The 18018-nt window shown below is 38.9% G+C and overlaps 1 protein-coding gene across 1 annotated transcript in view; it reads left to right on the top strand.

The window, feature by feature from the left end:
- LOC140244601 (glypican-5-like) overlaps positions 1–18018 on the top strand; it is a 64835-nt gene that overhangs the window by 34628 nt on the left and 12189 nt on the right. The window contains exons 3-4 of the mRNA XM_072324223.1: positions 14855–15552; positions 16222–16475. Of these exons, the coding sequence (XP_072180324.1) occupies positions 14855–15552; positions 16222–16475 (952 nt within the window). The remainder of the gene's footprint in view (positions 1–14854; positions 15553–16221; positions 16476–18018) is intronic.

Genomic DNA, 18018 nt, shown 5'->3' on the forward strand with positions numbered 1-18018 from the left:
AGTGCTGGGCTATATTTGATGACTGGGAGGAGCAGTAGCTCCATGGGAGGAGGCTCCTCAGCTGGAACCTTTGTCAGTGGAAAGGTGGGGGGGGGGGGGGGAACTAAATAAATCTCATTTGATGGAAACAATGTGGTGAGGATAAATGTGGAAAGTGCATGGGTCATAGCAAGGAGCTTCAAACACAGCTCCTTGGTCATAGCATGACAAGTTCAACCTGGTAGGCTCTGGCTTCCTTCTGGATGATGATAATAATGATCATAGGACGGTTTGGTAGGGTTGGACAGTATCTCAGGGTATACACCTGGGTTAGTGGAGGATTGCTTCAAAAGAGTTAGTGGAGAAATATTTGCACATTCTCTTCTCTGTTTGTTGTTCTACACTATGGATGGTGACATATGTTTGAAAAGTCATTTCTCCCCTGAGAGGAACCATGGAGACTGAAAAAGCAGGAAATATTGCAAAAATGTAGCAAAAGTATGTCATGACAGGCAAGTACCATTTCTTCCACAAATCCTTTCAATCTTAACATCTCTGGTAAAGAATGCAGATTTAGACCTTGTTCCAAATAAAATGAAATAGTAATCCCCAAATATATTGCATCTTTCTTTTTCTTTTTTAGATAAGAGACTTGGTACCATGAAGAGTTCCAGCCATTTTGACATAACACTACAAGAACCCCAAGGAAAGAAAGTGGAGTCCATGATCTTTTTTTAGCATGTTTGATGCCTTAGACTTTCAAATCAAACACGTGTGTGTACACAGAATAATTCCTAGTGTGTAGGCCTGTAGATATCTATGCATTAAATTTATGTATTTTCATTATATTCTGTTCAGTGATTTGTCTACATAGTATCAAGTGACCAAACATAGCATTGCTATGTTGAAAGCAAATGCCAACTGAGAAAAATGTGCCATATTGTGACATCACATTCATGGTATATTCATTGATATATGAGTAAAGTACTATGAATATCGGTCTCATGGACAAGGGAGGTGAGACTCACCTCCCTGCATGGACCATATCGTGTATAATCACGTCCACTGCACGTAGTACACTGCTGATCATCTATGCTGCAATGATCAGTAGGCGTGTCTTCATCAGCCCGAAGTTTCAAAATAGCGCGCTATATTGCGGTTACCAAACTAGTCCGATGTCAAAATAGCCACTATCTGTGTAGTCAAGACGCAAATAGCGCGCTATTTGATCGGGAAAATTTTCCCCAAAATCTTGGTCTAGTTCGTGAACTAGAGCGCTAATTCGTGAAATAGCGTGCTATTTTGGGTGTGTCTCCATCAGCCCGAAATTTTCTTGATCCCTCCACGCTTCTGGTTAGCCAGCTGGCTATGGAAAGCGCATGTACAAGCTAGTGATTGTGTATAGTACTTACACGCACGGTGTATTCAAGGATCACATGTGTGTACTAGGCCTACTGTTGTTGACATCTTTAAAACCAGGGAGGTGATTCCTCTCACCTCCCTATTAAAACTCAGTGCCGTGCATGCTAGCTGTTTTTTGTTAACTTCTTCTGGTCCACTCTGCCTTAGGTAATTGCAGATTGTCTGTATTTTGGATTTGCTTAAACATTGCAATTCGTTAATTTCATATAAAATTCCTCACTGGACAGAAGAAAGAGTAGCGTTATTAATATCCCTTTGGAGAGAATTTGCTGTACTGCTCACCTCCCTGGTTATCGTACATACGGTGATATAGGAGATTTTGAGCGGGGAAATCCACTTTCGAACCGCGAGCTAGGCAGAGTAATGATGCAAAGTGCGCATGCGTCAATTTTCGGGCTAATTTCCTGAAGCAGGCTGTTCGAGCTGATGAAGACGCACATTCGCTGTATCGGGCTATTTTCTAAGACTGCAAAATATTCCGCTAGTTTGAACTTCGGGCTGATGAAGACACGCCTATCATGTACTGTATACGCCGTTATTTTTCGCGAATTTCGCGAATTGCAGTTGGATCGCAAATTTAACAACATGCGAAATTGTCTCAATGCGCTTTGTTGATAGAGCATTAACGTAAGCGTCGGCGTCAATTCGCGAAAACAACACCTCGCGAAAATGTCTATGACCTTGTCATTCGCGAAAATATCTGTACGTGAAAATAACGGCGAATACAGTATGCCAACAAACAACCACACAAAAGGGACATTCATTGTAAGTGAAACATGTTTCAAAAACTACAATCATTAAGTAATTTGATGCTTCCATTTCACTTTCAGATAAAGTTGTGATAGTCACATATTTTTTTTTGTTAAATTCTAGAAATAAATAAAGAGAAAAATATTAGATGTCACAGATATATGTCATTTGACAAACTAAAGAACATGCCATATGATATGCATGCCTGAAAGCTCCAAAGCTGTTTTGCTTTCCCCTCCACTACTATCCTAGTTATTGCAGTCTGTTCATAGCAACCAAGCTTGTTCTACTGACCTGGGGTTTGTCAGACAGTGCAGTTGTTTATATGGACTACATTAAAGTTGCCCACACTTGAGCTGTTTTTGTAAGAGTGATGCCTCTCAAAACATAGGGCAGGTTTAGAGAAATGCGTGATGGGTAGTGGAGAGTCTTTTCTAGGACCGATGTAGATCATTGGCTGTTTTCACACGTACTAAGAGTGTGTCATTTGACTTATAATTCTAATGATGCGTCACTAGAATCATTCAAATGATACATTTTGATGCTGTGTGAGCGAACTGGAATCTTAGAGGGTAATTTGACTTTCCAGTGATGATACTTCACAATGACGGAATGAAATGGTCATATTATGTATGGATTGATCTCTAAATCACATTTTTCGGGTGGAGCTTACAGTGACCTTTCCACCATTTCTGCAAAAAACAGGCACCTCAAATGCGCGTACTGCATATGAAAGTGCATGTGCAGCTGTGCCATATTATGAGTGTGGAAGGCCAAGCCAGATGTTTGGCATGATCAGATTTTAATATGATGTGTTTGATTAGTATGAACATTAAATTTGTGTATGGAAGTCATCTTTTATTTACCTACCACTCTGTACTAAAGAAGGGATGAACACAGAAGAAATACCATTGTCTGTGAAGTTAGAGGCCACTCGTGTATACTGCTATTACGACTAGTACTAGTAAGTCCGGCTGAACAGCAAAAAGAGAAATTCAAATGTAATACAGCTTATATGGCTTCATGAGCTCCGTTCAAGATTAATTGATAAGTAAGCCACACCTCCTCTCTTTGCTCTGAAATGTGAAACCACAGAATCTACAAAGCCTTCCTTGATCATGCGTATGAAAGATAATTCAGCATTATGTTTCTTGGCCCATGTGAAAACAGCATAAGATACTTTGTCTTCTGATTTTAGAACATATAGCTTTAGTCAAACAATAATCTGTTTTTTATTCTTTGGTTCTTTGTTAATGAAATATGCCCCAACGAGTAGTTTGATTGACTATCTAGAAGACATTGGCCCTAAATGCATTAAAGCTTTCCAACAGTCTTGATCTATGCATGTTGTGGAAGTTCCTGATAATATTCAATGGCGGCCTTATGTCATTGTCTTCTTTTCTCTGAATTCTTCCTCAGTTCATAGATACATGTAGGCCTACATTTTTTTTTTCTCTTCTTATTGCCTGTGTATGGTAAGGACCTTATGATTATGCCATGCTGTGTCTAAAAAGGGATGGAATGTAAATGCTTATATTTGAGATATTAGTGAAATTTGTCTTGTCTCCAAAATGATACGCAGGGGTATGTTCACTTTCGAACAGAGCTTTTTTTTTTTTACTACAAAGTACTGTCACTAAAATTTTTGTGAAGATATGTTTGAGTGTGAATGGACCCTCTATTTGTTCTGTATAACTGGAATGTACAAAACACATGCAGATGTATGATACAGACAGGGTGTTCAGATGCAAAAAAAAAAAAAAAAATGTACTTGAATGATATAGCTAGGCCTACATGATGAGTTTATGTGTCTGAACGCTGAACGCAATGATGTGTAAAGAAACGATATATAGCGAAACGATGGTCAGAGCATCGTTTCGAATTAAACTGGATAACGAGTCAGCATTCCATCATGTCCATTATGTGTCTGAACATATGGCGACCATAGAATGGTATAACTGGGCAGGGCTTAAAGATAATATGAAGTTTTGGTACCCTGAATTTCCTTGTCTTAGTTTGTGTTTCAGGTTAAAGTACCTTTCATATAACTAACACTGTGAGACTTACTCGCCCCAAAGTGCTCTCATGTCTTAGTAATCATGCAATAATGGTTTCGTACCACAGCCGTTTACTAGTATGCGCCGCCGTACGGCGGCGAGGTAGTACACGTATTGTACGAAACCATTATTGCATGATAACTGTGACCAGCAGCCCCATACGCATAGCTAACTGCGACCAGCAGCCCCATACGCAAAGCTAAATGGGGCTTCGCATTGTAGCATACAGGATCATGACAGATGTAATATCGCAGGTTATTATCAACTTAAAATCCAAAAATTTCTTCATTTTGAAGACTTACCAGTTAAGTTGAAGTATTGAAAACAAGCTTCGGGCAAAGTTTGGTTTTGCCAATAGTCCCTTTCTGTTCGAATTGATGACTGAATGTGACTCGGTCGAGAGGACCTTGGGAGAGCTGCACTGAATTGACGGCCAGCGCATGCGCACACAGACATCTTATCCGTTCATGGACTTGAAATTTGTGCGCATGTGATGTGTGCGCATACGCTGGCCGTAGTATTCAGTGTATGTAGCTCTCCCAAGGTCCTCTCGACCGAGTCACATTCAGTCATCAATTCGAACAGAAAGGGACTACTGGCAGAACCAAACGTTGTCTGAAGACTGTTTTCAATACTTCAGCTTAATCGGTAAGTCCTCAAATTGAAGAAATTTTTGGATTTTAAGTTGATATTTACCCGCGATACTAAATCTGTCATGATCCTGAATGCTACAATGCGAAGCCCCATTACGCTATGCGTATGAGGCTGCTGGTCGCAGTTATTGCATGATTACTAAGACATGAGAGCACTTTGGGGCGAGTAAGTCTCACAGTGTTAGTTATATGAAAGGTACTTTAACCTGAAACACAAACTAAGACAAGGAAATTCAGGGAAACTTTTGAGGTACCAAAACTTTATATTATCTTTAATGGGATCACACATGAAAGGTGACCCTATAGCTGTCACTCATGACCATAACAGTGAGAAACTGCACATCTAAACGATGTTTTCCAGAACGGTTGAGATTAGCATCTGAACGATCTATCGGCTATACAATGATTCTTTATATAATTATTGTTTCTTTATTGAGTTTGGTATGAACTGGCTTGCGTCTGAACAGGGGGAGAGTGGACTGGTATAATGCCGTGTTATTTATGGCCAGTCAGTGACCCACAGCTTGCTCTGTTCTGATTTGTGAATTCTGCCCCCCAAAAGGATACAGTAATAACCCATACTGACCTCTACTGTGTAGAAAACATGGATCTGCTTGACTGCAAACTATTAGTTTTCACCATGTAGGCCTATCAGCAGACAAAATGGGGTTCAACATTTCTTTGTCACTGTAACCATAACTATAGGCTCTGTGACAAATTTAATATTCAAGAAAGCATGTTCATACCATTACTAGTGGAGGAGCCATGATAACTGATACCCAGTTGAAAATCAGACTGATGGTACATTGGTAAAAGCATATTTTGCCCTTCTAGTTTCATTATTAGCCTAGCCTAACAAAGTTATAAAAAGTTCCCTGTCAGACAAGAATAAGCAGTCTGGGCCTAAGCTGTATCCCTAACCCTTTCTCTGGTTTTAAGTGACTCACAGAATTACGCCATAGTATTTTTTTTTCCAAGTGAGCTCACTAATTTTGAAGAACCATCAGAATTTAAGCATTTTACTTCAAATGGTTTTAATGCTATCTGTTTTATTTTTGTTTTTTTTTTTATTTTTTATTGTGGAATCAGACAAGATTTGTATACATAAAATTCAAATGAATAATGGTGCTATATTTCGCCATAGGGTAGACTGTGATGCCTGTGCACAGGCGGGAAAAAGCAATATCATTTTAAAAAGCGCTACCTCGCCATGTGTGCACATCACACACATTAATTTATCTTGTTGCCATTTACCTTACAATACGTGGGCTCCTGACCATCTCATTAGCATCAGTGACTGTCAACATTACCTTGGGTGCTGCAATATTGCAATATTGATTGCAATGAGAATGGTGATCAGTGTAGATGGTCAGCCAATGTGTGGTGGGTTCTATCTTTGTAGTGCATACCAATGTGTTTGGGTAACATGTCCAGTTGATCTCAGTAGGCTTGTCTGGTGGATCCAAATGTTGCAATCCGAAATGTAAGATTTTTTATTAAGAAGTAGGAAGACATGTCTCTTGACATGTTTGTTTGTTTGTTTTTCTTTTCATCTTACCTTTCTGAGGAAGAATTATGGGTAATAGATTAACTTTCAAAAGTTTGGGTAGCTCAAGAGTAAAAATTATTTGGTTGGTCATTGATACTTGACAACAACGGAAAGTATGAACAAGTAGTGCTCTTTGCAATGATTTACATGACAATTTTTTTTGAAAGAACTTTGTATATAACATCAACATTATTCATTTTGTAAAGTCCTAGACTTCTTGGTTTAAAGGAAAGTACAATTATCGAGGAAATGCTAGCATAAAAAACATACCTTTTACAGATGTAGGACCTAATACCTAGCTAAAGAGCTAAAATTCATTGTTTGGCTGCTCATACTAATGTGATTCCCAAACCATTACAATCTGAGTTGTTACTTATAGTCACTGGGATATAACACCTCAAGTTTGTTAATGTAAATAAATGGCTAGTTGGCTAGCATTATTTCTCATGTAGGCAAAAGAGAGCCATCTCATTTAGTGTTACTCTTCTTCTCTGTTCCCTCCTTTCCCCTTGAATCACACCTTACAGATACCCCCTATTCAGACGCAAGCCAGTTTATACCAAAACTCGATAAAAAAACGACATATAAAGAATCATTGTATTGCCGATAGACCGTTCAGACGCTAATTTTGACCATTCCGGAAAAACGTCGTATAGATGTGCAGTTTCTCACTGCGCATGTTGTTATGGTCATGAGTGACAGGTACAAGGTCACCTTTCGCGCTCGCTCCCATTAAGCCCCGCCCAGTTATACCGTTCTATGGTCGCCATACGTTCAGACGCACAATGCACACGATGGAATGCTGATTCGTTATCGAGTTCTAGTTCGAAACGATGCTCTGACTGTCGTTTCGCTATACGTCGTTTCGTTAGTCAGCGTTCAGACGTATAAATTCATTGTATATACCGTTCTAGTATAAATTTTTTTTTTTTGCGTCTGAATGCCCTGTTAGTCTCCTGGTTGAGGAGTAGGCCTACACTGAAAATTGAGCACATTACCAGTGTGAACACCCATTTCATTGGCTTTGCTGTTGGTCGTTTTATGGCCCAGTAAATGGATTTTGATGTTGTGGTGGGTCATTGGTGCATGATGAGTCATTTATGGCCAGTTTGTCAACCAGGATTCTGGGTCATCTTAAGAAAATGCCCTCCTTGTTGTATCAATATTCTAAAGTCTGACTGTGTCACATGGTTGATGTGTGATCAGTTGTGATCTGTAGCAAGTGAAAAAACCCCAGACGAACTGCATTACAACCGCACCAATAACTATGTAAGGTAATCATGTCATAATATTACATTCCATCGCGCGAAGCTGTTTTCAGCAAATGTTCTGTTTGCTATCTACTCTTCCCCTTCTGTATATGTAAGAGAGGTATAAAGGAGATAGTTATGTCTCAGTGGGACAGCTTTACCTTTGACATAGGCCATTTTTCAGTCTTTGACTCTGAATACCTTTGTTGTGCATATGTGTTTTTGTTGTGTGTGTGTGTGAGTGTGTCTGCTGTGATGATCTATTTTACGATGTTTGCAGGCCACATCATGACAGGTAGTAAAAAGTATCTCACTCATCACCTACTCAACATCCATGGAAGTCTTCACCTCACTCCAGGATCCATGGAGGTGTTTCACACAGGATCCATGAAGGTGTTTCACACTTACACAGAGGTGTTTCACACTTACTGTACATGGAACTGGCTTGTCATCACATTTCTGAGAGCACATTTCTAATTGTGTTTAAATTTGTTTGTTTTATAAATACTCTAAAACCAGAAATTTTGCAAACTGGAGCCAACAGCCTTTTTCACTTCATGATTCTTTTTTTTTTTTTTTTTTTGGTGAATTGCCATTGGCATTCAATGCTGATTGTGTAGGCAAAACATTTTGTATTTTACTTCTGCAAATCCTTATGAGAATTTCTGGCTTCACAGTATTCTGACATGATTCTTTAAAGTAACTGCAACATGTGAATGAATGTCAAATAAACATGCAATTCTTGGCATGCTTACTGGTACTTTACCTCAATCCAGAGTATGCACTTTAATGCATACAACAAACACAAAGTATGCATAACAGGGTTGGAGTCTCTTCCTGAATCAAATATTAAGAAGTCAAACCATTTAGACCTAGCCCAGAATTAAACCAAATTTGATTGTAGAAAACCTCTAAACAACACCTGGCCAAACATGATTTGAGAAACATCATTGTACAAACATGGTTGGCAGAGACATGTTTCCAGTTTTCTATTGGACTTGTAAATAAAAAGTACTGGATTAACATGAAACATTGTACATTGAGAAATATTGTTATGAGATTATTTCTTTTCAAATATGAAAGACCCTGTATGACTGTCAATCTCTGGGAGGAGTCTATCAAATCTATGATCCTGTCTTCATGTCTAATCCTCTACTGAGACATGGATATAAGATCATGTCTCAATGCTCTTTGTCTCAACCTGCTGCTTGATGTCTTCTATGTTGTTGATAATGGATCCTGACATTCTAGTATGTCACTCAGGACATATCCATGTGCCTGCTAGTTTAAAGGGGACAAGTCCCAAAGACAAAGGCCTACATGTGGATTCAACACAAGCACAGCCAGATTATTGTGACACTCTCTGAAAGTTTGAAGAAAATCAGACAGTCAGTAATAAATTTGTGAAATTTTTGATGAATTCACAGCCATCCCTAGATTGGAGCTGTACAGTCTGTGATGTCATAATAGGTGAACTATATGAAGGAGGTATTTTTCTTTTTTTAATGAAGATTTGTGAAATTCCTGTTGTCAAATTTACCTCTAATTTTCACTGAGTTATTCGTAAGTCTTTATGTATTTGATAAATGCATGCATGGAAGTAGGGGAAATTTCCCAATTACAAAAAAGGCCTTGAGGTAATTATAACTGACACCATTTCAGGTCACTACACTGGAGTTTTTAGGAGTTGTCTATCTTCTGTTTAACATTGCAAATGCTCCCTCCACATTGACCAGACAGGATCTTGTGTAATGAGCTGTGTCAATGAACAGTGTGTGGTTTTCATGGTTGATTGTATGTGTGTGATCACTTGATTTGATGCTTTGTTTGTGAGTAGTTCTGTTTCGATTCCCTTCAAGCTTCAGCTCCCATGGTCTTGCTTCGTAGAGTTCATCTGTGGAGCAAATGTATGATAATCATTCTGGGGAGAATTGATCTCCCTTATTCAGTGGTTTGTCCCACCTCCATGGCTTGGTAATACAGAAATTATTGAAATGTCATGTCCCCAGACTTCGAAAGAAGGCATGAATTATGAGGTGGGTTCCAGAAAAGCGATAGAGATCTGCATCCCTTTTGTATGTTTTGCTTGGCAACTTTGCACCTGGACTTGGATGAGATTGATCTGGGGATAAACTGCTGAAAAATGTTTGATTACAACAACCAATTACAAAAACCACAGTCAATCCTTACACTGTCCTCATTCTCTTATCGTCAGTACTTTTTATTTGAAGAAAGGCATAATCCCAGCCTTGAATGTATCAGAACTGCAGGGGTAAAACACTGGAATCAATTTAAATTCCATCCAAAGAAAGACAAATGAGTGTGCTCCCGCCCCAGTGACTCAATGGTTAAGATATTTCTTAACCGACAACCCGAAGAGGTCATAACCTCTAGGCGCTAGTTGATTGTTTTTAGCATGGATAGCCTTAGGGCTGAGCCGACGCACAGCCCTGTGACTCTAGCAAACCACTGCTGTTCATACTGCCCACCTCAAATCAAGTCTGCCCAAAAATTGTGAATTAGTTTCAGAGTAGTAAAGGGTATATTGGTGTCCTATACCCTCATCACAGGTCTTTGGGATTTTGTGAATGAATTGAGGTTGCTCAACATGGATTAGGAGGGCACATGCAACAATCTACTTTGACTGCTGTAGTTGTAGATTTTTATCTTTTACTCTCTTTTTTTTTGGAAAGGAAATTGTAGGCCTATATTGTAGAAAGATATATTTTTGTTTATATGATTCAAATTATAACAAACACAGATAAACAACAAAAATATGGCCAGGATCAGAATCAAGCATCATTTTCAGTCAGAATCTATTTTACTCAGTCTGTTATTGTAGTCAAAACAATTGATGAACGTAGGAAGGGCACCGTAAAGATTTAATGTGTATCTCTTTAGTAAGCCTGAAAAACAACAACAAAGACAAAATCAAAATATATCTCAAGTAAGTGAAATAAAGAGGTGATCGAATAAGTAAGATCAGAGTACAAGCAGGCACACCATTCTGCTGAGGAGGAGTGTGCACGCATCCCATCCCACAGCCTCTAGACGACATACTTCAGTCGTGATTCAGATTTCAGAGACATTTTGGTGTCGTTTACTCCCCTCACTGCACCCCTGCCTACGCACCCTGCTGTGCTGGCTGCCTGAGACCTCTGGCTGCCTTCTGGCTGCCTCAGACTGCTGCCTGGCTGGCTGGGATGGGAATGGCACTTCTTCTCCAGTGCTTCTCAGCAGTTATAGTGCTGTAGTTGGTTTAGGTTTGCATTAATATCAAAGCTATCTGTTCTGTCAAGTTCTTTCCTGTCAAACCATTATCATATATCACTCTGGAAGGATTATCTCTTTCATTACTATCACCAGGTAGTGTGTTGGTGATATTTGAATATAGTGGTCCCCAGAAGGTTAAGATTTCATACTCAAAGTACAAACATAAATTGCTTTCTGTTCTGAAAATTCTCATTGTAATTACAGTTTCTGTCTCAATATTTCAGTGAAAATTGTGTGGCATGTGTTGGTGTGGTTTTAAGGAGTCAAAAGACCATGTAAAATGTATGTAGGGTGTTTACATGGACTTCAAGATGTTTACAGGCAAGTCATGTCTATAACATACACATGCTCTAGCCATTCTTTAATTTGTGGTAATGAGTAGAAAGTAACCTATACACACAGGGGATACTTCTGTTATTTTTCATGTGTTGCACCAGTTTGGTCATAAACATTGCATTTACTTTCTGTAGGCTCCAAAAAATTGCAGTCTGTCTGCCATTTTGATAAATAGCTGTTTTTGTTTAGATATATTCCATCATGCTGAATCTGATTATGATTTAGTTTTCCAGGACTTTTGTTCAAAAAATACTAAAAAATGACTTCTGGTTTGAGCATACAATGTATTTCTCTCTTATTTCAAAGCCCTGCTAATCAAACTCTACACTTCTGTTCTGGCATCCCAGCATAACACATCCTAAAATGATGAATGATTTCACTTGCTGCTTGTGAGTATTTATCCCTACTCTCCATACAGGCTTGATAGAGACTTTGTTCATGACATTTCTGATTTGTATTCGTGTATGCCAGAGTATTAAAGCAAGATGGTCTGGTGGGTTGGTGGATGTGCATATACACGCATATGACTGCTATTGGATGACAGCACATTGAAGACCTAATAGTTTGAAGTGGGAAGGCTAGCCTGGTTCAGTTATTATTATTATATTCAAGAATCCCTGTGATTGTGTACAGCTTTCTTACTACTGATCTCTGCAGAAGAATCTGGACAGCACTGGAGTCTACTGTTACATGGGTAATTCCATGAAGTTGGGGCAGTGTCCATGTAGCATCGTGATATTTAAAAAATACATTTCAGCATAACTCAATATTAATTATGCTATACATTTATTGTTTGTAGGCTTTACATTTGCATTGAGGCCGCACATTTTCCTGGACATTTTGTGCCATTCAGACTCAATTTTGATGAAGTTATTAAACAATATGTAACAGTGTCCTGTAGCATCGTGACGTGTCCATGTAGCATCGCGATATTTTAAAATTTGGTCCTGAGAGACAAATTATGGCAATTAGCTTGACCAAAATTTGATGCAATATGCATTTACAAGATATGAATGAGATAGCTAAATATCTCAAATCTCCTGTACACAGTTTTAATTTCATAAGAAAATTACAAAATGTATCACGATGCCATGCGGTGTCCTTTTTTGTTACATTTGGTGGACACCGTGTAGCATAGTGACACATTGTGTAATTTTCTTGTAAAAGTAAAACTGTGGCAAGGAGAGTTAAGATATTTAGCTATCTGACTAATCTAGTAATTATGCATATTATATCAAATTTTGGTCAAGCTAATTGCATTAATTTGTCTTTTAGGACCAGATTTTAACTATCACGATGCTACATGGACACGTCACGATGCTACAGGACACCATTATATATTGTTTTAATAACTTCATCAAAATTGAGTCTGAATGGCACAAAATTTCCAGGAAAATGTATGGTCTCAATACAAATGTAAAGCCTATAAACAATATATGTATAGCATAATTAGTATTGAGTTATGCTAAAATGTAACACTTTGTGCCCCAACTTCACGGAATTACCCACTTATGAGTGTGCACCTCAATGCAAATATTTGCAGACTGGTGTTATTCATGGTTTTTTAATATTTCCCATTGGGCAGCAAATGAATTGAGCCATCCATGAAGCCACACTCTGTGGGCCTTTAAAGCAAAGTGATAATGATGGAAAGAACATTTTTCTCTTGGCACCTAGCTAAGTGTGCATGGATGACATCAACACTGTCCATGTGACTTGACCCTGTGTCTTAATGAGGTTAACACTGTCTTAAAGCATCTGCTTTGGAATGTCATACAAACATTGTAACATTAGTCAAAACATGCTGAAGGAATGCTGTGACTAGATATAAGTGTCATGTTTCTCACTCAAGGTTGTACAATCCCTACTCTTCATTGTAGTCATCACCCTTGGTTGTTTGTCTCATCTTCTTTGGCTGAAGCCAGTGCTGTCATCTGTCACTTCTTGTCATTACTTTGTTGATGGTGTTCATGATAACTTGACTCTCTGGTCTTTTTCTCCTCTTTCTCTGACTTCAAACTTTCTTCTTCCTCATCATACTTTTATTCTTCATCACCATCTCTTCTCCTTTTGCATTCAGTCCTTTTTTGTTATTCTACTTTTTCCTTTTCTTTCAGGTTGTAGCATTCCTTGTTTCCTGTTGTTGTTATTGTATTCCTTTGTCTCATGCAAGTATATTTATGTTAGACATTGTAATGTATCGTACTCATTTAGCTTCAAAGCTTTTTTCAATGAGCATTCAGCATCAAGGATATGAAACAACATAAATTCGATTTTATTCCAGTATTATTTCATGTCAACATTGTCATGAAGAAAATGTCTTAATATGAAGGTTTTGTGCATTTGGGATTGGTACTAATATTGTATTAAACCCTTTTTTTTTTGCAAGAGTAAGACACTTTGATCAAAGACATTGCTTTTGAGTTTGACTTCTGTTATGCTTGTTCAGGCTACAGCCATTTGCCACCAGAAAAATAAGTCTTACATGTTTATAGGATCGTTCTCAGGTTCCTGGTAAGGAAAGATCTTGCTATGCAAGAATTTGATAAAATGTTCTGTACTTTTTTGGGGCACCTCTTAAGGGCTTTTTACACTTGTAAATTTTTGCTTAGCCCCGGACTATCGGTGGGGCTAAGGGGGGGCCTTAGCCCCACCGATAGTACGGGACTATCCTTAGCCCACTTTCTGTTTACACTCGTTTTTGCCAAAGTGGGCTAGCCCCACCGATAGTACGGTACTATCTGGCCCTGCAAAATAGCAGGGGTTAGCACCGCAATTGCGGTGCTAGCACCGCAATTGCGGTGCCAAGCAAGTGAGTGTAAACAGAACGAAAAAATAATCCTGGGCTAAGCGACGGAGACGAAGTGCGACCCTCACTGACCAATCAGAAACGAGGTAATCAAGTGCTGCCGGTGCGTGCGTGTACGTGTACAGTACACAGCGTAATTATGAATATTCATGTGGTTTGGAAAGTCCGGGGCTAAGAAAGACGAGTGTAAAAAGGTCAGTTTTCTCCTTAGCCCCGGACAAGAGATAGTACGGGACTAATTGGCGAGTGTAAAAAGCTGAAAAAATTGGTACGGGACTAACGATAGTCCTGGGTCAGAGAAAGTCCGGGGTTAAGAAACACAAGTGTAAAAAGCCCTTTATACACAACCTGTTTGTAGAGAGAAGAAAGCTTTTATGGCCTTGGTGATTACAGCTTGAAAGATTTACGATGAGCTGATGGAAATATACATCCGCAGGGTGCATGGTTTATTACTGCTCAGTTACCATGGCACTGGCATCACTCTCTGGGGGTTTTCATGGACACCTTACCAGGAAGAAAACTAGGAATGGTATCCAGTATTACTTCTCATCTCGAAAAATAACGGGAAGAGCAAAAGGATGAAAACATGCTCTGAAGCAGATGGCTGACTGTGTAGTCTAAACACATGTGCTTAATTATATTTCTTTTATATTTATGATATATCATATATATATATATATATATATATATATATATAATGTTAATAATCTCACATCAATGTCTTGAGAATGTCTTAGAGGAGCAATAAGAAGTTTATGTTCTCTGTTCCATTTCAGCTGAATTTGAAGAGCTTTTGCAGTATGGCAAAGAGAGGATACAGCAGCACTTCAGGCAGTCATACACAAGAATTGCAGTCCAGATGAACAGTCCAATTGAGGATCTTTTTGGCACAGTGTTGGATTACCTGCATGGGATGGAAGTGGACATTGAGGCCACAGTCGCACGCTTCTTCAACACACTCTTTCCCCACATCTACACCAGCCACATCAATCCAACAGTGACACGGCTCAACCCTGCCTATCGTGACTGTCTGTCCAACCGAGCATCTGTCATCATGCCGTTTGGCTATGCGCATCGCGAGCTGTCTCAGGTTCTTGAAAAATCATTGACAGTGGCCCGCATGTTTCTAAGTGCAGTCAATTTGGGCCTGGAGGTCATGAACTCCACTGTAAACATGGCAGTGACGGGCAAGTGTGAGCGAGCCCTGATGAAGATGCGCTACTGTGGACAGTGCCAGAGCCTGGTTGGGGTGCCTGCCTGCCAGGGCTACTGCTTCAATGTCATCAAGGGGTGCCTGGCCAACTTTATGGACTTGGACCTCTACTGGAGGGAGTATGTAGCCAGGGTAGTAGACCTGGTCCGTGTTGGTATGACAGCTGAATATGACCTGCAGCAAACCATGTTCTCTCTCAATGAGAGAGTAAAGGCAGCTATTGACCGTGCTGTTGAGGACAAAGATTACATCATTCAAGCAGTAAGCTACATATGAAATTAATCTCATTCCAGCTGTTGTTTTCTTTCCTACCAATGAAGCTGACATAATAAAATCAAACCATGAAATCTATAAAAAGAAAAGTCAGATCAGAGATCAGTGAAAAAACTAGAAAAGTAGTTATTTCGCACATATTACTTATTCAGCTTTTGAAATGACTTTACATGGATCTTACTTTTTTAAATGTCTGAATTAGATATGTTCAAGCTCGAATTGTGTAATTTATGAACATGGAAATTATGATATAGGCAATTTATCATGTTGCCTTGTTAAAGTGAGTAGGAATGTTTTGTTTTGTTTTGTTTTTATTGGAAAGTAGCATGGATATATCAAGAGAAATGTGTTTGGAGTACTACTTTGATGGTAAAGGAACTTCAAAACCAAACATTCAACCATTGTTGGGCTCCCATGTTCTACCAAGCAACCATCACATATTGCCACTCTATGATAACCTCACGAGGAAAAAATGTGAAGAAATCTTCAAAACCATGCAAAGTGCAGGAAAATAGAAAAGTATCATTTTAATTTCTTTATTCTTTTTAGTAGACATTATATATTAACAAACTATTGCAGAGAAGCTACTAGAGATATTAGCCATGGTAGCCTCCTGTAAACAGGAAAATACTAAGAATGGACCTCTTTTTTTTTCAGACTCTGAGGACATGTGGACCACCCCCCATCTCACGACCCTCACCGTACAATGACTTCGCCATCAACAACCCTGCCATGGATGTCCCCATAGCACCCAACCCATCCATCCCTCTAGATGAACGGTTGCTGCAGTTTCTGGAGAATCTGGACACCTCTAAGAGCGTGTTCCGGGACCTCCCTGTCCTCATGTGCTCCCAGGGGAACATGGCCAAGGATTCTAACAATGACTGCTGGACTGGAGAGACTAGTGGAAGGTGAGTTGCCATGACAACTGTCTGCTGATCTCAGAAATCAGCCTTCCTATACCGACTACACAGCATAGCTTCAACTGACATGAGCTGCAGTGCAGTCTGGCACCAATTACTGTTATGTCATATATATGGGGTTCTATTTTCACCAGTTTTGCAAGTTGGGTGCTGTTTGTGAATTAAACAACATGCGAAAATATTAACTCTGATCCTGACACGAATTTGTCATGCACACATACATGTACTGGTAGGCAATGCACTGTACAAAAACAAAGTGTGTGATAAATACTGATGATATGAGCGTGAATTTAACCACTCACAAAATTGTCTCAAAGTCCTGAAAAATTATACTCACTTAATGATATGTGGCATATACAGTATTGTAATAGCAATTTATATCACATTACAAATTCTGTCATGGTTTCTTTGGAGAGTCAAAATTCAGTTGTGACTGCTTATAGTTTCCTTTCATTTGTTATTTTTCAGATGTCTACAATGTATTTTCTATCCAAGTTAATCATCAAAATGAATTATATATCAGCCTTAACTTATGGGAAACAGATTGTTATATGATTTGTTGCTTGTATTAATTGAAAATTTTCTCCCTTTTTTAGGTTATTAAGCAGACTGTCACTGTGTAGACATTTTATATCCATTATTTCCTGGACCCATTTTCATAGAGAGCCATGTTTTACACGGTACAACTATTGCAGTTACAATTCATAGTGCTGCCATAATAAATGCAATTAATACAACAATTATTGCAAACTCCTCTTAAAACAGCACTTTTGCATTGAAAACCTATTTATGAAGCTAATGACATCTCAATTTAAATAAAATGTTTGAACTGATTCTTTCACATTAAGACCAGAAACCATCTGTCTTTAATACCAAATTGCCTGCTGATGGCTTTGATATGTTCTGTAGAAATCAGTTTAAGATGAGAGTATTCATTCTTAGAAGCATGTTTGTGACTACTGACATCTTAGGTAATATTACTGTTCTTGATCTTGGTTTAGACATACCATGGGTCAGCTGGGAAGATCATAGGGGTGACATGTTGGTCAAACTGGTCAAACTGCCAGTATATTGTTCCAAGTGGGAGATTACAATCATGCTTATTTTGATGAACAACTTATTGTATGCCTCCATTTCAAAATCTCATGCTTGCTGGCACTGATAATGCATTCCAGCCAGAAACCATGAAATTATTTCGGGGACAAATATTGCTCTAAACCCCACGCTTTTCTTTCTTTGAGTTTTGTGTCGCCATCTTAAAGCACCCCAGCCTAAAGCACCCCAGCCGGTCCTTTGTTTGGGAGTGGTATAGGGTCTCACGATCCCCTGAAAGGAATTGGAAGAAATTGAACATATTCAGGTGTGAAACCTGGCATGTGCTATTCATACAGCTCAGCGGGCTATGGAAATTGATTTCCAATGTTATCTCCAAAAGGCAGGCAACATGCCAAAAGACTTTGTTATAATCCCCTCAAAAATGTCCCATTGAGGACAGATAAGGGGAGGAGATTTCATCAGTAGTGTGGGATGT

This window comes from Diadema setosum, chromosome 21 (assembly GCF_964275005.1).
Source record: "Diadema setosum chromosome 21, eeDiaSeto1, whole genome shotgun sequence".
In the NCBI taxonomy this organism is placed as follows: Eukaryota; Metazoa; Echinodermata; class Echinoidea; order Diadematoida; family Diadematidae; genus Diadema; species Diadema setosum.